Source organism: Symphalangus syndactylus, chromosome 21, assembly GCF_028878055.3.
Source record: "Symphalangus syndactylus isolate Jambi chromosome 21, NHGRI_mSymSyn1-v2.1_pri, whole genome shotgun sequence".
NCBI classification, from domain to species: Eukaryota; Metazoa; Chordata; class Mammalia; order Primates; family Hylobatidae; genus Symphalangus; species Symphalangus syndactylus.
The window spans coordinates 24,755,105-24,779,954 of NC_072443.2; the positions used below are offsets into that span (position 1 = coordinate 24,755,105).

Sequence of the window (24,850 nt, forward strand, 5' to 3'; positions counted from 1 at the left end):
CACACACACATAAAAATCAGAACAGATTAAAGTTATAGTTCTAAGAAAGAATTGATGAAACCAGACTCCTTATAGGATATGGGTACCAAAGAAAGTGAAAAAAGTTAAAACTGAGTTTTCAAAAGTGAGAATAAAGTGATGGGAAAACTATTCTTTTAATAGTGTAGAAAGTATGAATTTAGTCTGAGTGTGAGGTGCCAATCACAGTTACCTGGTTATTGTGATGAAAATATTCCATGGACAACTGAAAACATAATCTTAGTAATTTGAAAATGGGCCCAGGTCAGAGATTCAACCCTGGAAGTCATTTACATACTTGCCACTTCTGTTCTCTGTAGAACAGCAACAAAAGCAATTTCTGAGAGCTTTTAAAAATGCAGATTCTCAGGCTCCTTCTCAGGCCTACTGAATCAGAATCTGCATTTTAATAAGGTTCCCTACATGACTTGCATGCACAAAGTTTGGGAAGCACTAGTTGTGCATAGAGGGGATTGTTAAAGACTAGACATAGATAAGAAGGGTACTGCAGGTAAGAGATTCAAGGATAGAACATAATTCCATATTTAGGAGATATAATAAGGAGTGAGCAAAGGAGAAAAGGAAAGGTGTGATGGTTAATAGTGAGTGTCAACTTGATTGGATTGAAGGAAGCCAAGTATTGATCCTAGGTATGTCTGTGAGGGTGTCGCCAAAAGAGATGAACATTTGAGTCAGTGGACTGGGAGAGGCAGACCCATCCTCCATCTGGGTGGGCACCATCTAATCAGCTGACAGCACAGCTAGGATAAAGCAGGCAAAAGAAGTTGGAAGGACTAGACTGTCTGAGTCTTCCAGCTTCCATCTTTCCCCTGTGCTGGATGCTTCCTCCCCTCAAACATCAGACTTCAGGTCTTCAGCTTTTGGATTCTTGGACTTACGACAGTGGTTTGCCAGGGGCTCTTGGGTCTTCAGCCACAGACTGAAAGCTGCACTGTCAGCTTCCCTACTTTTGAGGTTTTGGGACGCGGACTGGCTTCCCTGCTCCTCAGCTTGCAGACGGCCTGTTGTGAAACCTCAACTTGTGATTCTGTGAGTCAATGCTCCTTAATAAACTCCCCTTCATGTATATACATCTATCCTATTAATCCTGTCCCTCTAGGAAACCCTAATACAAATGGTTAAAGAGGCAAGAGGAAAATCTAAATAAAAATGTAAAAGAAAGAAAGAGTTTAAGAATAGGTTAAGAAGGATAAGGACTGAGAAAACTCTACTGGGTTTAGTAACTCATTGGTCATTAGTGACCGCCAAGAGACATTTCAATGGAACAGTGGAAAAGGGATGGAAACTAGTGAGAAGGGATGAGGACCGTGTGGATGGTACAGAAATCAGAATGTGGGAGCCATAACTCTGAAAAGTTTGGAAATTAAAAGAGACTGAAAAGTAGCTTAGAATACATAACAGGATCAACAGAAGGCTTTGTTTTCAGGGAGAGAAACTTTTAGCATGCTTGCCAGCAGGAGGCAGGGCACCATTGCCTGCGAAAGGGCAAATGGCAGAGAGAGGAGATCACTGGGGCAGCAAAGGCTTAGATGACATGGGAAAGATGGGATCATGAGCACTGTCTGAAGTCAGAATTGTGTTTCTTGAAAAAGAAGAGAGGAGAGTTAAAGATAAATTCAGGATGAGGAAAGAGTGAGTTGATAAAGGATAGTCTAGATTTCCTCAGTACTGCAGAAGCTAGGATAGATTGGGGGAAGAAAATAGCAGGGAATGTAGCCAGGATGCTATTGCCAGAATCCAGGGTAAGGTGAGGCATGCTTGGATTGGGAACATTAGTGTGAAGTGGAGAAGGAGAAGACACAGATGCAGATATGGGTACATCTCAAAAGAAAAAGGAATGTATCTTGGGGCCTTCATAAACGATAGTAGGTGAAAAATAGAAAATGAATGAAGTTTTAAGTTAGAGCGAATGGGGCAATGATACTACTTTAGAAAGCAATACAGAGACAAGTGAGGTGATATTTCAAGAGAAAAAGTCTGAGTTTAATCTTGTCATGTTGAGTTTGAGGTAATGGTAACACATAAAAGTGAGAATGTTGACATTTCACTGGTTATTTCATTCAGCATGTATTTACTTGGGGCCTGCTATGTTCCTGATGCTCTTCAGGGGACCGGGAAATAATGGTGGGCAAAATACATGGGGTCCCTGCCCTCACCGAGCTTAAAACTTACATGGCAAGACATGTAACAAGGCACTGGGGTCAATCAGGTGAGAATTCAGACGCTGAAAATACTCGCTTCTTACAAACTTGGGGGCGGAAGAAAGGCAAGAGAGTCTGCTCTGGACTGGCCAAAGAGGAGAGCCCTCATTCTACACTAAGAGTAAATAAACACGGCCGGGCGCAGTGGCTCACGCCTGTAATCCCAGCACTTTGGGAGGCCAAGGCAGGCGGATCACGAGGTCAGGAGATCGAGACCATCCTGGCTAACACAGTGAAACCCCGTCTGTACTAAAAATACAAAAAATTAGCCAGGCGTGGTGGCGGGGGCCTGTAGTCCCAGCTACTGGGAGGCTGAGGCAGGAGAATGGTGTGAACCTGGGAGGCGGAGCTTGCAGTGAGCAGAGATTGCGCCGCTGCACTCCAAACTGGGCGACAGAGCAGGACTCTCTCTCAAAAAAAAAAAAAAACTCACAAGATGAGAATGTTAGAAAATGTGAAAGTGATTTCTAAACTATTCATAAAGCTTTAATACGTTGGCAAAAGAGTGAGAACCAAAGCAATCTTGAAATCTTTAACAAGTTGGAAACATGAGAAAGAAAACATAAGCTATTAATGGTGAAATAAATTTGGGTTAAAAGTATTTGACTCTTCATCAGGGCCAATTGGAAATCTTTCTTTCAAATTGAGGCTGTATTGAAGACAAATGTGTACACTCTTCCATTCAAAACCCATTAAGAATAAAAACTGTAAATGAAGCACATCTGCTCTCCAGCGTGAACTCAGAAAAGAATCTTAAAGCATGGGAGACCCATAAAGACCCTGTGCAAATAGGTATAGAGACATGTGCCACAAAGGATAAAGTGACATTTCGTTGATACTTCCAAGCTAAAAACAAAACAAAAACAACGAGGGTTTTCTAACTGGAAACTTACTACCTAAGAGCTTTGATATCCAAAGTCCATAGTCAAAATATAGAAACAAATTCACTAAGTTATTTGCACAGGATAAATGAGGCTGCACAAACCAATGTAAATCATTTTTAAAAAAAATCAGAGACTGTACAGAGGGAACCAAATATCAATGAATTAAAATGATACCAGTTGGTGTTCCTGTAGTGAGCCAAGTGCATTCAGATTGCAATGGTTTTGTAAAAAGATACTCCTGAAGGAAAACTTTAGCTGTATTAATCTTCCAATTTTCAGGAAATAACCATCATTTTTAGCTATTATTGCTTATGTTAACCTAGTGGATTAGTCTAAATTCTAAAAAAATTCTGCGTGAACATATGAGGGTAGATTTCTCCAAGTCTAGTCTGCTTCTAATTACACTAATTTGTAGTTCTGGCAGATTTATTTGGATGCTTGTAATATGTACAGTATTTCCAGGCTTTTAAATCGGGACTATTATTTTTTCCTCAAACATCACAAAGACTTTAAATGTCAATTTATTAACTATGCTAATTAGGGAGAAAGGAAGCATAGGGAAATGAAATTTACAAGTACTCCAAATACTTCTTTTTAGTCATTACTGTTTAATTCTTCCCTTCAACTCATGTCCTAATGGTTCCCTACTTTGGTCAAGAATATCTTGCTTGTCATTATTGTATCTTTCAAAAGACTTTACTCAAAATGAAATTATCGATTTTGAATATTGTGATGTGCATAATTCCATCTATTTGATAAGCGTAGAGCCAGGGTGCATGTGCAAGGGGGTGAGGGTGAGGGTGAGATCCATGCTTGGGCCTTAGAGTCAACGGCCTGGGTTAGAATCCTAGCTCCATTAGGTCATCTGTCCTAAGTTTCTCTATATTAATTATCTCTGGGTGCTGTCAAACCATGGCAACATCTATCAGTTAGAATCAGTCATCAGATAGATTCTTTTACAGAAAAGTCAGTAGGACAAAGTGAAATTGGAGGAGAGGCTTGAGGGTGGGAGGAAGAAATTACTCCAAATTATGCTACACAAGTTTGCCAGGTTACTGACCTATTGAAACAAGCAGTCCTACAGATTTATCAAGCAAGTTGAGTAACCCTTAAAATCAGGTTGCATTTTGCTGTAAGACTACAAAATTTCCTTTCTTCCTTCCTCTCTTCTCCCTTTCTTTCTCCATAACATTTTTTATCAAGATAATTTTTAAAAAGAAAAAGAGCAATTCATAAATGTTTATTTTCTCAGCATTAGTACCCTAGACCAATCCATTAGGAACTGGAATTATCACAAGGAGGCATGTTCTTTCGAGTCCATTTTCCAAACAAAATAAGTCATGGGATTAGTGGTAGGTGAAATAAAAAGTATTTTAGATTCTTTGAAACATTTCAAAATTATTTTTCAAATAATTGGGTTTTGGCAATATCTTCTACATGTTTTTCCAAGTATTCATCCCTTGAGAACCATGGGCATATGAAGGAAAATTTAATTTTTTTCTTGAGTCTAGATTTCCCAACGTCAGATGAAAGGTAATTTTGAGAACTTATAAACACTTTTAAAATTCCTTCATTTTAGTTTGATTTGGACAAATAAAAATAAATAAAACACTACAAAAAACATAAACATGGCCAAAAAGCATATTAAAAAATATGCAATAGCCTTAGTGTAAGGGAAATGCATATCAAAACTGTAATGAAAAACCACTACACTAGAATGGCTAAAATGAAAAATGCTGACCACCCAAAATGCTGCTTTAGAATGTTGAGCAATCAGAGCTCTCCTACACTGCTTGTGGGAATGTAGATGGAAAAATTAAGCAAAAAATAATCAAATATACATCTTCCTACAACTCAGAAATTCCACTTATGTTTAAGAGAAATTAAAATACATGTCCACCAAAATCTTACGCAAAAATGTTTATACAGTCTGTATTCATATAAATAAAAAAAAAACATAATTCAGGTGCTCATTAGCAAGAGAATAAACTTTTGAATATTCACATAATAGACTATCACTCAGGAGTACAAAAAAGGAATGAATTATTGATATCTGCAATGTCATGAATGAATCTCAATGCTCAGTGAAAGAAGACAGTCAAAAAACCCATACTATATGACTCCATTTATATGGAATTCTAGAGTAGGCAAAACTAATCTATGGTGATAGAAATCAAATCAATGGTTGTTTCTGGAGGAAATTACTTTCTAGAGTGATAAAATTTTTCTATTTCCTAATGGGTATTGGATACATGGTTATAGGCATTTGTCATAACTCAAACTGTACACTAATATTTATGCATTTTACTGTGTTTAAATTATACCTCAATACATTTTTATTCAAAAAGGGAATAAGAAAACTTCTGAAATGTAAAAATCACTTTGAATGTATTTAAAATAGAAAACTTAAAAAATATATATAATTATAAGTAATATTTTATAACTTTTATAAATTTTATATTTATAAATTTTTATATTTATAAAAAGTTTTATTTATAACTTTTATAAATTTTTTTATAAGTAATATATAATTATAAGTAATATTTTATAACCAACTTAGAAGTATGGTTCAGCATGTAGCACAGGGCCTATTACATATCCATCCAATGCATCTAAATACATGCCATCAAATGGTTGGATGGATAAATGGCAGTAGTTTAAAAATATACTTAGATTTTTCCCATTTGTTCTTCCAAAGAAAATGGTAGCTTCATTTCCAACTTGCTTTTCCTCTGCTTGTATCTCTGCCTATGTGTCTCTCCTCAGTTTTCTAAGCCAGTGATTCTCAAACTTCAGTGGGCATCAAAACCACCTGGAAGGCTTGTGAGAACACAAATGGCTGGGTCCCACCTTGAGAGTTTCTAACTCAGTGAGTCTGAGGGTGACCTGAGAATTTACCTTTTTGACAAATTCAAGACATGGTGATACTGCTTGCTTTGGGAACCACACTTTGAGAAGTATGATTTAAGTGCTTCAATTGCGAGATCAAAGATCCATCCTTTTCCAATCAACTTTCCAACTTTTAATTGTCTTTCCTAACTGCCTTTGGCCCCGTTTTCTGAGTTTCTAATTGTACTTATTATTGATACCACCCATTTGCTATTTGACTCATACTTCCTTGTATAATAGTTTATGATTTTTGAAAAGAATTACATGTATGTGTTTTCTATTCAGGTAGATAACCTTCTCAAGGGCAGGGCCCCTGACTTTGTTCGCCTCACACCTAGAACAGGCTGTACAGCTAAGAGGTGTTAAGTCAATGGTAATAGTCCTGATACTTACATATTCTTCTAAAGCATGTACAGATGCTATTAAAAGCAAGTGCTAATATTACCTGTCATTGGGACAGTGACTTGGCAATGTCCAGTCATGGTGTGGGTTGATGAGGAAACCCCAGGACAGGAAGACTGAGCTCGGTGTCAGAGTGCCAACCACCAGCTGGAGAGGTTTGCGAGAACGAGTTTTACCTGTGGAGGTGGCATACAGGTTAATTCAGGAGACATTTAGTAAGTTGCCATGATTCAGGTAAAATGCATAAAGATGACTTGGCAAGATGATGAAAAATGTGAAAACATCAAGTTCCTTTCCTTTTCTATAGTCCACATTATTACTAATTTTTGCCCATGAATTTAAATGTGAATCAAATGAAATAACTTTTTCAGATTTGTGTCTATGCACGTGTGCATATGCATATACACGTATATGTATATTGTACCTGTAAGCATATTAACAATATCCAGCTATACCTAGTTTTATTTTCTTGTGGGTCAGGGAATGATATGGAGGTCTTAGCTGTGATGAGTGAAATAAACAAATGCACATAAACACATTTAATTTCTTTTACAGATAAAATGAAAGTATTTTTATTTTTTTCCCGGGACTGTGAATGAGTATGAAATAACATCTAAGACAAGAAAAGAAACCTTATTATCTAGATTGTAGGTTATAATCTTTTTTAACCTGTTTAGAAGTGTAAAATCTCTTGATGTTATTGTAGTAAGTATATATTTTACAATGAGTACCTAAATGGAAAAGGCAAGCACATTTTTTAACAATGCTGGAAGAGTAGGAGTAACACAGGAAGCACAGTTGTTCTGATGGTGCCAGCTGGATCTAAATAATGCCAAGTTATGCTAATAAATCACTGGAGATTGTGTTCAAGTACACAGGAGCAGGCACTTGCACTTTCAAAATTATCTGAAACTGCAGAAGTAGGGCAGCGAAAAACAGGAAGAACCTCAACCGTGAAAACCAATGCTGACTCATTAAAAATAATTAGAGTAAATAAGATAGAAATCCGATAGAAAGCCTAATAAAACTACATAGAACATAAAACATACATGCTTTGTATTGCTGTTGAATTCCTTCTTTTATTTCATGAGACTATGTATGACGTATTTGCACTAGAAAGAACTTGTGCTATCTAATGAAGTGGGAGCCAAATGGCAGAATGGCCTGCCACCTCTATTAAGGTAGGTAGAAGAGTGCCCCTTGCATGAGACGACTGGTGGTCATCTGAATCAAATGCTCTTGAAAATTGTGCCAGGCTTGTTTCTTTTGTTAAATTTAAGTTCTGTAAGTTGTTCTTCAAGCAAGAACTCTTCTTAGCACAGAATACACCTAACCTAGTGGTGGCAAATTGCCTCATTATAGGATAGTTGACTTTTAAAGATGTTTGAAATAATTTTAAAGATAGTTATCATTTACATGGTTGGAAACACGGGTTTATTCTTCTCTAACTTTTGCAGACCCAGCTGTAATTGTGCCCCATATGATGGTGATTTAAATTGTCATGTGTGAGCTCCAATGAGGGCAGATTAGAATCTGCAGTGAAGGCAGGGAACACTTATAGTTTGAACAAGCCCTGGGATGATTCTGATCTTCCCTTTTCAATTCCTGAGTTGATTTTCACTAATGTGATGCAACGATCTCATTCACTTTGCAGATGAAAAATAAGGCACAGAGAAGTTTCAAGATTGTCCAAAGTCACACTAAGAGCAAAGTCAAAACTCAAGTCCTGGGTCTCCTCAATCACAATCTAGTTTTATTTTTATGATATCACTGTCTTGGCTCTCAATGTATAAAGATAATGCCATCTAGAGATGAAAGACATACTTTTCATGTAAGGAACCTAAGGCTTGTATGACCAAGGGAAACTAATGGTCTCCCAATTATTTGTATGACCAAATAACTATTTCACTAAGGTTGACTCTTAATATAAAAATAATTAATTAAAATTTATGTGGCAGATACAAATATAGAATGAATGGAAGCTAATCCCTTAGTCATTACATTATTCCTAAATGCAGATAACGAAAACAAAATTATATCTGCTATCCAAAAAGAAAGGTGGGATGTTATATCCTGAGCAAGATGAAGCAATTTCCTGAGCTGGTCATAAAGTAAACAATAATTTCTAAGGCTAGTGTCATAGAATCCTCAAAATAAAATGAAGTTATAAAGTGCTAAGGCATAATAATTCTCTTGACATTCCTTATATAATTTTGTATATTTGTACTATGATCATATTCCTATCAAGAAACAGTTCAATGAGTATTCATCTGAAAACAGACTCCATGGAATCACACTGATGTTTCTTGAGTTTGTGGCTATTTTTGGAGTACAGTGTTGAAATATTGAGAGTACATCTATTTTCAAGTATGTGGAAAACTGTCTGGACAACTCTCACTAACAAGTTGTAAGGAGCGATTGGAATTTCCCTTTTGCTTTGGGATGATCTATGAGGCCAGGAAAAAGAATTCGTATTTTTCAAAATGCTTAACCATTCAATGCTGCTCTTAAAAGAAGTGGAAATCAGCAGAAAGAGGGGAGGGAATTGTGGCAACTGATTTCTGATTTAAGCTATTTAGTATAATTGAATAGCTGAGTGCTCTTTCTCCCATTTTATTTCTCTAGAAAAATATAGCAAACAAACAAAAAGATCCTTTTATTGTGTGGTATCCAGTGTACCATAAAAGATGAACATGCTTTGGAAATAATTACTTGGAGATCATTCACATTAGAAAAATAAAAGCAGGCCGGGTGTGGTGGCTCACGCCTGTAATCCCAGCACTTTGGGAGGCCGAAGAGGGTGGATCACGAGGTCAGGAGATCGAGACCTTCCTGGCTAACATGGTGAAACCCCGTCTCTACTAAAAAATACAAAAAATTAGCCGGGTGTGATGGCAGGTGCCTGTAGTCCCAGCTACTGGAGAGGCTGAGGCAGGTGAATGGCGTGAACCTGGGAGGCGGAGCTTGCAGTGAGCTGAGATTGGCCACTGCACTCCAGTCTGGGCCACAGAGCGAGACTCCATCTCAAAAAAAAAAAAAAAAAAAAAAAAAAAGAAAAAGAAAAGCAAAATTTTGTGAACAACTCTGTATAGAGTTAGGAAGATGCAACATCAGATAGAAAAAGCATATTCACAGCTTCTCCTTATAGCAATGGTCAGCTATATTTGATCTGAGAAGAAGTTTTGGTAGTGAAATTAGATGACACAGAATTTTAATCTTTAGTTATGTAGAAAGTTTCTACTTACTTATTTATATATCCACTTTCCTGTTGCAAGTCTTCCTAGACCTGGAAACATGAGTGTTGCTATTATTTTTATTTTATGGAAGAAATCTTTCCTTTGTTGAATTGAAGAGGTTTAGAAGGGAGAGATAAGGAGTAAATAAAACCTATGTGCTGATCTATTTAACACACATACCTGAGTTATCTTTTTAAAATGTAAACAGTCTCCTTAAGAAAACGTGAGACATAAAATTTTGCCCTTAACGTCTGAAAGGCACAATAGTGAGAATGAGTTCACACACTGCAGAATAGAAACAGGCCAATAGGAGCTAACCCCAAATGAGCACTGACTACAGGCCAGGCACTGTCCTTAACTCATTTAATCCTCAAGGACAACCCTATTATGCAGCAGAATCCAGGAGTAGAGAGGTTCAATAACTTATGTAATTCCCTGCAGTTTGCAAGTGGTGGCACCAGGAGAAAATCCCAAGCAGTCTCTACCACCAGGCCGTGTTACTTCTCCAAAAGGGTAAACTGTGGACCCAGGGCTGACATCTCCTTAAACTGTGGACCCAGGGCTGACACCTCCTCTACATTCTTAAAGCTTCTCAAGGCATTTGGTCTCCATGGGTCCAAAAGAGATGAAAAGTCATGGTTCAAAGTTAATAAAAGAAAAAAAAAATCAATGCAAAGGTCTATACCTGAACATGACTTCTTTTGACTTGGAGGTGGAGCAGGTCGCACAACTATCAGATATTTCGGCTCTGCATCTGGAAACAATAACATTATTTATCAGAAAAACCCTTTGAGAACCAGCATTGGAGGCAGAACACCCCTACCCTGATTCAGCATTCCCTGAGTCATCCTCCATAACCGCAGCTCCAGGGAGTGAGAGGACCCAATAATCTGAAAAGTTAACACTTCCTGAGAAGTTTATTAAGTCATTAAAATGAAAATTAAATCCAGATTTTCCAAACCAAATGGGCAAGGGTGAGGGAGAAGTCTTAAAAGAATTATACTCTACACAGATTTTAAACGCTGTTTTCATCAGTTCTTTTCTCTGCAAATATATTTTTTAAAAAATCAGAGTATGTCCATTCTGTTACCCCACACCTCAAGGAGAGCCAACCCTGATGCTCCAGGGAAGGAAAAATTCTACTTGCACAAGACACCGTGGGCCTCACCTGCATAAGCTGAAATCACTCCCTTTCATGGGAACAGGAATATTTATAATGCCCTTCCTAATTTGTATCCTGTTTATGTAATTTCTCAGCCTGTTTTCATAGCTAGTCATTTTTAATGAACAATTTCTAAACAGTCACAATTTATAACTTGGTATAATTTTCATTTTAAATATGTTTCAATGAAATGTACATAGGGAATCTCAAGATATTTGTTTTAAATAAAATTATATTAAAGCAATCAGCATATGCTAACTCAATAAGGAGCTAATAATTTATCAAATAATTTTTTAAATATTGATGTTTGCAAGATGAATGGCTGGTTACACATATGTAAATAAACCAAATATATTTTGGGCATATGAAATAGCATTTTATAAGCAACTCTATTGGATTAATGGATTGATAAGTATTCTTTACAATGTTTCTCCAGAACTTTAAACTCTGAAACTCATTCTATAAGAAATATCATTTGGATGCTGTAGTCAGCCAGAATTCACACCTACTTACTCAGGCAGACTTCATATCTTTATTTTGCTTTCATTCTGGGTTCAAATGTCTCCCCTCCATGTGTCTGGAGCAGAGGCCTTCTTGCCCAAGGCTTTGCTGAGCTGGCCTCTTTTCAGATGGAGACAACCTGGCAACTCAACTTCTCTTAGTAACTTGTGCCTTTGTCTTTTTCTGGACACCTTACACAGTGCTATTGGCTATAACCTGCTGCAGTAATTACCACTGAATGAAGTAACTTAGGCAGCCTGATGAACTCACCTCAGAGCTTAGCCTGATTATTGTACAGTTGTCTCCTACCCACCACACAGATAAAGGAGCATTCATTCTGTTCCAATCTCATGTGTTTGAAAGCACATCTTGCTTAGTGAGGCTCTTATAAGGAATGCTGGACCCAAATCAAATAAACAAGTTTCCTAGTAGGAATACAATAACCATTTCCTGATTTTGAGATATAGAGCAATAAACTACCATGTACTGAGTGCTTTCTATGTGCAAGATACTATATTGAGAACCTTATATTCATAACTTAATTACTCCCTCATGACAATCCTTCCTGGCACTAATATTATCACCTCAATTTGTAGATGAGATAACTGGGGCAGGGTTGACTTCATGGACATGTGGCATATACAGTCACATGGGACCCCATGCTCAGAAGGGCCCCATGCTTCGTTTAAGGTCCTGATGTCATCATCTTGAAATTCTTAATACTTTTATCTTTGAACTTGTGTTTTGCAAGGGAAGTCTGATAGGACAATAGAGCATGCATGTGAGTGGGGGAAACAGAAGCAATAAGCATGTCTGCATTTTCTGGACTCCCCACTCATTTATGGCATTGGAGGAATCCATTATATATAATTCCAAAGGAACCATGATGTGTGGGAGTTCAGCAAGACTCAAAGGTAGAACAAGGTAAGTATGTCACATTTACCATTCAGTAAGAGGGTAAGGAGGGGGACACACAGAGCTCTGAGAGGCCATACTTTCCATTTGAACCAGAACTTGCTTTAGATGCAGAAAGAAGGCAATGTCACTTTAAGGTACGAATGACCAAGAAACTCTATCACATCCTTTCTTACTTATGCATTAGCCAACCACTTATGCTGAAAATGATAAAGGAGAAAAGGAAAAGATAGGGAAACCCAGAGGTTTTTTATTTTTTATTTTTATTTTTGTTTTTAACTCTTCCTCATTCAGAAATAAGTTGAAAGAAGAGTGTTGGTAGAATGTGCACATATCAAGAAGTGAAATAAACAGCTGAATTAGCTTTGTGCAGCATTTCCACTATTCTGGTAGGAACAAAATACATATGCATATATGTATAAACTGTAAAATACAAACTGTGCAATTTCAGTAATTTCACTTAGGAGTTAAAGGCTTTTACGTTTGCATTTAAACCTGGGATTGAACAATATAAAGATACAAAGTAAACTTCACGCTAATAATTTTAAATTTTTTATTTACTAAGACTTCAAATAGTAAATTGAATAAATACAATCGTGACAAAAGGAGAAATCACAAAAAGGAAAAAGCTTTATATTTTAGTATCTTTAACAACACTTTTTTCATGTTTTTGAACCAGGGGACCTACATTTTTATTTTGTTCTTGGCTCTGCAAGTTATGTAACTATCTTAATCAAGTCTACAAAATACTCTTTTAATAAATCTCAGGAATTCACTTTTAGAAAACAAAACCCCTAGTTTTCCTAAATTTTTCTCACTCTAGCAGAGTCTCTTAGAGTTAACCTTTTAGATTCTTCCTTCATATGGATTATGCCTAATGCCTAGAGGTTTTTAACAAAAGACCTGAAACACTAGAAAAATAACATATACAGAAGCCAAAGATAGTACCATGATCCAAGACATATGGTTATATGAGCAATTTAAAGATACCTTTTGTTATGATCACAGTTATTTTGCATAAAGCATAGGCTGTTATAGCCAATTACAAATTGGAACAAATGTCGCTACCTGGGTGCACGTGTTGGCTCTTACTGCTCATTAAATATTTCCAACATACACGTATTTTGGGAGTCTTTGTGCTCTATTGGGGACACAGGTGTGGAAAAATAAAACTGAAGAATAGGATTTCTATTTCTGTTCCGTACAATAAAATTCTTTGTGGATTTATAGTAGCCTAGAAATATATACATTGTAGACTGAAATTCTGCCAATATATGTTACTTCATTTAGAAAGATATATAATTAAAATGTCAATTTAGGAAAAGTTGCATAGAATGCAGTTACCTTAACAAAGTTTCCATTCCTGATAGTTAATTCTATACAATGTTGCAGACTAATTAAATCTAATTTGCTTAATATTTTGAATGCCCTATGGTGGAGGACAGGGACAGTTTACTGCTTAAGGAAATCTACTGTTGAAATATTTTGTTAATTACTGGATTTTTCAGTAATACTCTTATAATTGCAGTTTGATAAATCCCAATTTTCACATTTGGGGTCTGCTCCCATTAGAGGACGCCTGCATTGCAAGCCTCACTGCTTCAGAATATTGTCACAGGGAAGCTTAGTTCTGCATGCAAAGTTTCTGCCATTAACGTGTCCACAAAAGAAGCATGAAATAAACCAAGATAATCCTAAAAGAAATTAGGTAAGGGGGTCTGAAAAAGGCCCTTGCCAGGTTTAACAATTTTTTCGTTAAACTAATTTTCTGGACATAAGAGCACAGACTCTGGAAACAGATTAAATCCTATGCAACTACATGCTAGTACAAGTCAAAGTACTTAACCTCTGTGTACCTCAGTTTCCTGCAAAGTAGGAAAAAATCATACCTAGTCTCATAAGGTTCTTAAAGATAATTAAAGTTGTAACAAAGGCCAGGCATGGTGGCTCAGCCTGTAATCCCAGCATTTTGGGAGGCCAAGGTAGGGAGATCGCTCGAGCTCAGGAGTTTGAGACTAGCCTGGGCAACAGAGTGAAACCCCATCTCTACAAAAAATACAAAAATTATCCATGGATGGTGATGGGCACCTGTAGTCCCAGCTACTCAGGAGGCTGAGGTGGGAGGATTGCTTGAGCCCATGAGGCAGAGGTTGCAGTGAGCTGAGATTGCACCACTGTACTTCAGCCTGGGTGACAGTGAGACCTTGTCTTAGGGGGAAGAAAAAGAAAAAGCTGTAACAATGTCAAACACAAAAAGTATGAATTAAGTATTAGTAACAATCGTGATTTCTAGAAAGCAGAGCTTGTGTTCTACAAAGTCTAAGGACATATTACAAGAGAGGAAAATATTCAAAAAATCTTTACAGCAAACACCACAGGTTCCAAAATGCAAGCATTTCACAATAAACATTACAAACCAAACTCATTCATAAATATCGATGCAAAAAAAAACCCTAAAAATATACTGACAGGCAGAATCTGGATCTGACAGCACATAATACAATAATAAATTATTACCACATATAGTTTATCCCAGGAATGTAACATAAAGGAAAAAAAAGGCCAGGCATGGTAGCTCACGCCTGTAATCCCAGCACTTTGGGAGGCCGAGGTGGGCAGATTATGAGGTCAGGAGATTGAGACCATCCTGGCTAACACAGTGAAACCCCATCTCTACTAAAAAATACAAAAAATTAGCCGGGCGTGGTGGTGGGTGCCTGTAGTCCCAGCTACTCGGGAGGCTGAGGCAGGAGAATGGTGTGAACCTGGGAGGCAGAAGTTGCAGTGAGCCGAGATCGTGCCACTGCACTCTAGCCTGGGCGACAGAGCAAAGACTGTCTAAAAAAAAAAAAAAAAAAAAAGAAAAGAAAAGAAAAAAAAAGTAAGCCTATTTCCACAGGTGCTGAAAAGTCATTTGAAAGAAATAATAACTCTGAATAAATAAGAATTCAGTGGAATACTTTCTTATAAAATATATCTTAAAACATCTAAATCAAATGTATGATCCTCCTTTACTAAACATGCCAGACCCTTGCTGGCACCAAGAATGATACTGGGTAAAAAAACAACGGGACTGTTGATAACTGAGTTGAATTTCCCATTATTCCTATACACCAATAACAGACAAACAGCGAGCCAAATAATGAGTGAACTCCCATTCACAATTGCTACAAAGAGAATAAAATACCTAGGAATCCAACTTACAAGGGATGTGAAGGACTTCTTCAAGAAGAACTACAAACCCCATAATCTCAGCCCAAAATCTCCTTAAGCTGATAAGCAACTTCAGCAAAGTGTCAGGATACAAAATCAATGTGCAAAAATCACAGCATTCTTATATACCATTAACAGACAAACAGAGAGCCAAATCATGAGTGAACTTCCATTCACAATTGCTTCAAAGAGAATAAAATACCTAGGAATCCAACTTACAAGGGATGTGAAGGACCTCTTCAAGGAGAACTACAAACCACTGCTCAAGGAAATAGGAGAGGACACAAACAAACGGAAAAACATTCCATGGTCATGGATAGGAAGAATCAATATTGTAAAAATGGCCATACTGCCCAAAGTAATTTATAGGTTCATTGCCATCCCGATCTAACTACCATTGGCTTTCTTCACAGAATTGGAAAAAACTACTTTCAATTTCATAAGGAATCAAAAAAGGGCCTGCATAGCCAAGACAGTCCTAAGCAAAAATAACAAAACTGGAGGCATCACACTACCTGACTTCAAACTATACCATAAGGCTACATTAACCAAAACAGCATGGTACTGGTACCAAAACAGATACATAGACCAATGAAACAGAACAGAGGCCTCAGAAATAACAGCACGCATCTACAACCATCTGATATTTGACAAACCTGACAAAAGCAAGCAAATGGGGAAAGGATTCACTACTCAACAAATGGTGCTGGGAAAACTGGCTAGCCATATGTAGAAAGCTGAAACTGGATCCCTTCCTTACACCTTATACAAAAAATTAACTCAAGATGGATTAAAGACTTAAACGTTAGACCTAAAACCATAAAAACCCTAGAAGAAAACCAAGGCAATACCATTCAGGACATAGGCATGGGCAAAGACTTCATGACTAAAACACCAAAAGCAATGGCAAAAAAAAGCCGAAATAGTCAAATGGGATCTGATTAAACTAAAGAGCTTCTGCACAGCAAAAGAAACCATCAGAGTCAACAGGCACCTACAGAATGGGAGAAAATTTTTGCGATCTATCCATCTGACAAAGGGCTAATATCCAGAATCTACAAAGAACTCAAACAAATTTACAAGAAAAAAAAAACAACCCCATCAAAAAGTGGGCAAAGGATATGAACAGACACTTCTCAAAAGAAGACATTTATGCAGCCAACAAACATGAAAAAATGCTTATCAGCACTGGTCATTAGAGAAATGCAAATCAAAACCACAATGAGATACCATCTCACTCCAGGTAGAATGGCCATCATTAACAAGTCAGGAAACAATAGATGCTGAGAGGATGTGGAGAAATAGGAACACTTTTACACTGTTGGTGGGAGTGTAAATTAGTTCAACCATTGTGGAAGACAGTGTGGCGATTCCTCAAGGACCTAGAACTAGAAATACCATTTGACCCAGCAATCCCGTTACTGGGTATGTGCCCAAAAGAATTATAAATCATTCTACTATAAAGACACATGCACATGTATGTTTATTGCAGCACTGTTCACAATAGCAAAGACTTGGAAGCAACCCAATGCCCATCAGTGATAGACTGGATAAAGAAAATGTGGCACATATACACTACGCAGCCATAAAAAAGGATGAGTTCATGTCCTTTGTGGGAACATGGATGAAGCTGGAAACCATCATTCTCAGCAAACACAGGAACAGAAAACCAAACACCACATGTTCTCACTCATTAGTGGAGTTGAACAATGAGAACACATGGACACATGGAGGGGAACATCATACACTGGGGCCTGTTGGGGAGTCGGGGGCAGGAGGAGGGATGACATTAGGAAAAATACCTAATGTAGATGATGGGTTTATGAATGCAGCAAACTACCATGGCACTTGTACACCTATGGAACAAACCTGCATGTTCTGCACATGTACCCCAGAACTTAAAGTATAATTTAAAAGAGGTAAAAAAAAATTATCACTTTAGGAGAATTTTAATGACTTAGATAAAAAGTAAATTTTCATACAAATTTCTTTCTACATTGTGAAAATAAATTCTATTTCTTTTCTAGTCTTGCTTTTCCATTTTTTTTTTTTTTTTAAATAGAGATGGGTCTCACTATGCTGCCCAGATTGGTCTCTAACTCCTGGCCTCAATAAATTCTCCTGCCTTGTCCTCCCTAAGTGCTGGAATTACAGGTGTGAGCCACTGTGCCCGGCCTCACTTTTCCAGTTATAAAGAATGTGTCAGTGTAAGGCTTTCCCTCAACAATTTAGTGAAATGTGAAAAAAGATTTTGAAATAAAAGCATCTGATGTTCGAAAATATACTTTATAAATTAAACATGCCAAGACTTATCTGTGGATTACTGCAAACAGGGGAACATAGTAAAAACAAATGAATTTATCTGTATTAGTGCAAGTAGCTCAACATAGTAAAAAACAATAGAAATGTTTGGCTTTACCCATCAGCTAAATAAAAAAAAATTCTCCTTTTAGGTTAAAAGGATCAAGATGTAGGAGACTGGATATTCACTAGATCCTTTGATTTTCTCAATTTCTTCATCTATTTCTGGGCTGCTCATCGTAGATGCTTTTTCTTGGTTACTACTATCAGTATCTGTTTTAGATGGTTTGTCTTGTATCTCTAACTGCCACGATCTCTTGAATCGTCATCTAAGTCTAAGGCTTTATGCTTAATCATTTGTGGTCTACTAGCTAGAGTAGCTTCAGGAATGTCAGTGTGTTCTATCATTAAGGTCAGATTGGCTACTACATCGAGGTGGAGGTTGTTGTTACAGCTTTTAGAAACATGTCTGTTTTTTAAAGACATAACACATGAATGAAGAAATTCAGAATCTGGATAAAAGGTCCGTAATGCTTGACGAGGAAAAATGTTCCCCTGAGGGTCTTTTTAGATGTTTTTCTCTCATGCTGCCTGAATCTATGGTCATCTCCTTTTTTCCAATTTCTTGTTTTAATCTGTTTATATCCTTTACTAGTTTATTTATTGCTTGTTCATTGTCTTCCACTTTTTTTTGCATATACTCCTTAATTCCTCTTGTAATGAAGCATTATATTTCATTTATCTTATGTACCTCCTTTAATGATCCATCTTCTTCAAAAAATTTAGAGCTGTGTGTTTTTACTGCTTGGCTAAAACTAGTGGACATACAGGAACCTGATACAGTTTTATAACCTAGTTGTTCAGAAATACCCAGATTGGCAACCACTAAAGGTACCCTGTGAAAAAGTCCTTTTTGAGGTTTCAAGGCATGTTTCAGCCGATGAGTATAGCAGCTTTCTGTTATTATACTTGGTGTTAATAGTAGAAAAACAAGTTCTTGGTTTGAAAAATGCTCCTGCAAGTTTTTGTGAAGCAGCCTCTCTCTAAACATCATGATCTGATCTGAATGATGACGGAATTTGTACCAACCTATCACATTCTTTTTGACATTGGAGAATATTTTCTGCAGTGCTTGCTCATTTACTTCACTTGAGGAATTATAAAAGCAAAAAAAAGCATGGAATATATTTCTGAATGTCAATTGTATAAACAACTTCAACATCATCCATTTGGGAATCAGTAATGCTATTCTTGGCTTCATCTTTTACTTCCTCAAGAAGAAAACCTTCCATGTCCCAGACCGTGCTGGGGTGCTGTAAGGCAAGTTGGTCAACACAAAGCCTGAGAGTACCTGCTCTTACCCTCCGTGCTGCCGTCGCCTCAGGCTTCATGAGACCTATCTTCACAACTTCATTAATCTAAAATGCTTCTAAAATAGTTTATAGAAAAGGAAATGATCTCTTTTGTAAAAAGAATAGGCAACATAAAATGTACACATCAATGAGTCAAAGGAAGCTCTTTCCATAAGTATAAAATAAAAGCCTCAAGGGATACAAGAGCAGTACCATTAATTAGCAACTTTATTGTTTCTTAGTTTTATATAAAATAGACTGATTTACAGTTGAAAATGCTTTAGAATTTGATGAAATAAGGTAATTATTTATATTAGAAGCCAGTGTGGCACATCATGAGACCCTAGTAAGAATAAAATCACCCATAGAATTAAAAAAAACTATATTCATGGAAATCTCCATAACAGAAATATTGTTGATTCTTATTTGCATCTGTAAGTGCCCGCAAGCCACATTTAACTATATTCAGACCTGAGCGGGTATAATCTAAATTTAAGCATCCTCTAGCTCTTGACATTTGGCCGACAGCTCCTGTACTGCATTTCGTCAACACTAACCCTGAGTAACATCTGCCTGAAAAACACCCTTGAGAAATATTGCTGTCTTTAAGCTCCAGCAGGGAGTTCCACTCACCCACTAGTTGGTTCTCAAAAAAGGGACCTCCTAGTGTGGCCGTGGAACAGGTACATAAACAGCTCACCAGTGCCCTGGGCTCTGTGACTCTGTGGCTATCAGCTGCCTCTGCCCCTGCTGTAGATGGGTCCCCTATGGCCTATTGGTAGATGAAGGGGAGAAGGGAGAGGGGAACCCCACTGAAGAAGTCAGTCTAGGCAGAGATGGGCAGGCCTGTGGGGAGCTGGAATGTAAAAAGAGTAGAATGCTGTTGTCTCCTCACTTATTGAAAGGCTACTTACCAGTAGTTCTAAGTTTCAACAGGGGGACCAACTTTGCGCCCCACCCACCCCACCCATTGTCCTATTCTGGTGACAAAGAACTGACTAATAAAACCAAATTTACACCACAACAGCAAACTGGTTTCAGCAATGGGGTATAAAAATGATTCATAATTCAACTGTAGTCCACATCCACCCTGAAGACCATTGCTGGAAAAAGATAGGCTCCAATATTGTTGATGCCATCACTCCCCAGGACAGAATCAATACCGACTACAGAAAACCCGCCCATCTATGATAATTAAGTGACCCTGAAGTAATTACATATGAAAAGGCCAGAACAGCAGCAACTGAAAGTCTGGACCCACTCGAGAACATCGCTAATGTTCTTTCAGGAAGGATGGCGTCACTTCTGGAAAAACACTGATGATTATTTTTCTAGAAAATTGGGGAAATCCTGCTGTCTGCTTGGGCATGTGCTAAGTTGTAGCTTTGCAAAATTTCATGATAGCCTGAAGCTCAAGTAGAATACAGAGTAGCATAAGTAATGTCAGTGTTGTATCAACTTTACTATGTTAATACATACAATATAATTGACTAATATACAATGTTAATTTTTAATACATCACTCAGTAGATTACTAGCACATTGCCCTTAAACATAAAAAAGAACGTCTATAGAATTATGGAGCATCACAAAGTAATATAAGTCCTCCACCTTTTAGAGTATTCCTAAGCCCCTGATGAAAGCCATAAGAGGCTGAGGATCACTCTGGACGTGGGCCAGGCTTTCAGTTCATGCTGTTTATTCATGGACCTCTAAACACAGAAACATAGTAATTGCTCAATAAACACATTCTGAAAGAATGAATGAATCTGCTCTTCTACCCATTTAATGCCTGGGGCTAGAAGAAAGATGAATGAAGCCCAAGGCTTTGCAGGCAGAAAGGAAAAAAATAGAGGGTTGGGAAATAGCACAAACAAGTATTTTTTGAAAAGTAATCAAACAATTAGTCTTTAGTATGTCCTATTTGTAGGACTGTTGTTTTTTTCCTCAGAAAAAGTATATGTTTTCATGTGGAAAAAAAACTTTTCCTTCTTTGCCTGAAAAATAACTGGAGAGCAAATTTTAAAGCAAATCCTACACTCTTCAGTAATTATTTCCATTAAACATTACAAGATCTGTTGAATAACGAACCCACACCCAGTTTGACAGAACACTCTGTTATGCCCCATGGCTTGGAGAATTCTGGCTTATCTCAGTCTCTAAGATGCAGTCTGTGGAACGAGGCCCCTGGCAGGCTGAGCTCGTACTGAAGGTTAAACTACTCACAGAAGTGCAGCCAGCCGTACCACAGAGCAACAATGCAAAAATGACTAGGAACAGCAGCCACTGCTAGGATTCCAGAATGTTCACAGGCCTGTTCTGAAGGGAGCTCAGAGCTCATGTTGGTGCGGATGTCACAAGAGAAGTTGCTAAGAATTGTTTGGAAATGAATAACAGCAGTGAGAAGCAGCCCCTCATTGGCCCGCTGTAGAGAGTGAGTGGAGCTTCTACATATGAAATGGGAGTGCGGCATTGATTGGAAGAGAGGATGTGGGGAAAGGGGTATGGGAGGAAGACAAGGTTAAAGGGGGAAAGAGGGTGTCTCTTTCCAGTAATGTGTATTCCCAATGGCTCTGCCATACTTGATCACCATTTACAGCTTTCTCAGGTTGTCTGGAAGAAAAGACACATGTACTTTTTCTAAACAGAGGGTCATTTTAAAGACAATCCATGGAGGAAGACATTATTGGAGTTTTTCTCAGTTTTACTTTCATTCTGTGAGAGTTGGGGAGGCAATGCTATTAAAAGCATGCATTTCACCCAAGGCTGACTACATAATTTGCAGGGTCGGGTACCAAATCAAAAGGTAGGACCCTAAAAAGAGTGCCATTGAAGGCACAACATTCAACTTTTACTTTCTTCCACCATCTCTGTCCTGACCCATCATAATGTTTATTTGCTATTTAATATTGCACTGTACAGGCCCTCAGCCCACTCTCTTCCCCCTCCACTTACTATCTCCCTCCAGCAGCAGTACCAGAATCAAGATCAAAGTGCTTTACCCTTATTCCCCAACCCACCCCCCAGGGGAGAAAAGTCAATCTCCCTTCCCTACAGGTCTGTCATCCCAATTCATAGACCTCCCAAGGGACTGCCATTTCTGCACTGGGACATACTGTGTACCTGAGGCAGGTGAGAGGGAGGCTTGCCCCCACCAAATGCCCTACTTAATGCACAGTGGCACTGCCAGACACTGCAAGGACTGCTGCCGCCATGACCAGCCAGATGTCATCACAGAGGTGTGCACACCCAAGTCCCTGCTGGAGGTGGAGGGCAGCTGAAGTAGCTGAATAGAGATGGGAAGTGGAAGGCAGCCAAGCTGCAGGGACACCAGGGCAGGAGGACATGACAGTTGAGAATCAAACTAGGGGAGGGGCTGGGAGGCCAAGCATAAGAACCCAGGCTCCAAGCCCTCTGCACCTGCTCTGTTGTCTGATAGGACCTTACTTACAAAATAAAATGGAAAGATAAAGAATTCATGACAGTGACAGCAGGGCATTAAACCCAGAATGCAAGGTCCTCGAAGTGCACTGGTCATCTGATCGTGAAGCCAGCCCTGACCCTTCCACTTCCAGTGCCTGTACACTGACCACAACACTGAGGTTCCAGGTCATTTCATTTCCTGGGCTCCTGGCATAGAGTTGGGAGCATCCGCTTCAACTACTGTCCCAAACTAACTCTGCTTCACTCGCATGCTCTGGCAGAGTCTCTCCCCAACACCACAGATGTTTAAAGACTATTTCTCTTACCCACTTGCCACATCCTCTCCTAGTTTAGCAGACCTGTTAGGCATTACAATTGTTGGCTTTATTGCCTGTAGTTTTTTCCTTGCCCGTGTTTTATATGTGCACCCCACAGAGAAGTTTAGTGTAGAGTGTGGTCTGTTAACTGGTTTAAGCTTTGGCAAGGGCTTGATTTTGAAGTAGAGACTGTACATTCGCGCACACACATTTTTCCAGTGAATTCACCGCTTTGTTCATGTTATCGCTACAGGAAGTGTGTCTGGATATTTTTCTTTATCAGGACTTTGTTTGGATATTTTTCTTTCAAATTATAAAGCCAGGTCACATTAGCTCTCAGATCCAAAAGTCAAAGCCATCAAATCAGCAAAGATTTTTCTTCCTTTTCAAATGTTCTTGTCAGCTTTTCCATGTAGGAGTGGGGAGTCAGGAATAATTTACACAACACGAGTTTTTAACATTGAGTTCAAAAGTACTGGAACACTTACAGGCCTGGAGAAAAGCACTTTGGCATGGCGTTCAGATATACAGGCTGAGGAGTCAGCCTGCTACTTGTAGATTTCTTAACCTCTTGGGGACTCACTGTCTTCAGTGGGACAAAGAGAATGCTAATAGTACCTGCTTCATGGGGTTGCTGTAAGGATTTAATAATCCATTTCCATAAAGCCCTTAGCCCAGCACATTGTAAGTGCTCAAAAATATTAAATCATCAGCTAACAGGTTGATAAGAAGTGCCATTCCAGTATTTGACCATCTATGTGCCCAGCCTGGAGAATGGAACACAGCAGTGGCAAACCTGTGGCGAACCCTCCAACCCTTGATTTTGTCTCTCTTTTCTTGATGCAGAGCATCCCCAGAGGCAGAGAAAAGGCTGGGCTATTACCTTGGGATCAGATTGTGAAATATCGGGACCATGCTAAGAATTCTAGGCTTTCTCCCGTATGTAGATTGCATATAGATTTTTCAACTAAACTGGGGTACTATTGAAAGAAAGGGAGCACAATTAATTATATCAGAACAGCAGGTGCCAACCATGACTATGCCAGATAAAACAGGGTATATAGTTACTTTACTAATAGGGTAGAGTCAACCCTTTACCCCAGCTGAATAATTTTTTCTCCTGGATATTTTTACTATAGGCAACTAGGGACTTTTTATTTGGGCAGGGAGGCTTCCCTAGCAAACTCTGGGTAGCCAGCTACTATAGCTGTGAATATATTGACCCTGATTGTGGAGCCCATCAGGGAAGGTGAGACTCAGCTCTGGGTCCTCAGGAGCTTACTATTTTGCTGGTGAGACATGACACAGAAGAAACACACACATGACAAAAACAATTGGGGAACAATACAGAAGAGTATAACCTAATGCTGGCTTTCATGGCATAGCACTTGGTGTGACCCACATGTGTCAGAGAGCACTGAATTTCCATGGAATGTAAAAGATTTAAAGGAAAATAATATGTGGATAATCAGGAAAGTTGATGTGACCATGTTCTTTGGTTTTGAAATGTAAAAAAATAAAGAAAATTCTAAAGTTTAAATGCTATCTTATATATCTATTCCAGATAACCCTTTAATATCCTTTTACTGGCAGCTGTCTTTCCACTTAAGACCCCTTCTCCATAGCAAGACTTTTGCAATGAATCTGGGACCATATATCTTTTTGGCCCATGACAAAAAGGGCCATTAGCCATTCGGGGACACTCTTTTGGATATAATAGAGAATGACTTTTTAAAAGTTAGATTTTGATCTCAGTGCATTGTGTAATACATTTGAAAAAATTGTGCTTTATATTAAAATATTGTGAATTTTTGTATTGTATTTCCAAGAAAAGATAGACTTGGCGACAGTTTATCATTTGATGGAGTCAAGCAGACCATGAAAACACTGTGGTTGAATTCAGTAGAAAAAACAGGACTTTGAAAGGATGTTTTCTTTACCAAAACATGATGAAATGGTCATCTCTTCTCATACAATGGCTTTCTGGTATAAACTTATGGTGAATTGTTTAAGAGA

At 38.2% G+C, this 24,850-nt stretch overlaps 1 protein-coding gene and 1 pseudogene across 13 annotated transcripts in view; both read right to left on the reverse strand.

Annotated features, from left to right (window-relative positions):
* ABI3BP (ABI family member 3 binding protein) overlaps window positions 1-24,850 on the reverse strand; it is a 246,050-nt gene that overhangs the window by 144,427 nt on the left and 76,773 nt on the right. For all 13 annotated transcript variants that reach the window (XM_055259016.2, XM_055259014.2, XM_055259021.2 and 10 more), the window contains exons 3-4: window positions 10,337-10,405; window positions 6,459-6,591 (exon numbers count right to left, since the gene is read on the reverse strand). In XM_055259016.2, coding sequence (XP_055114991.1) covers window positions 6,459-6,591; window positions 10,337-10,405 — 202 coding nt within the window. The remainder of the gene's footprint in view (window positions 1-6,458; window positions 6,592-10,336; window positions 10,406-24,850) is intronic.
* On the reverse strand, window positions 17,892-19,134 carry LOC129471670 (BRCA1-A complex subunit Abraxas 1-like; annotated as a pseudogene).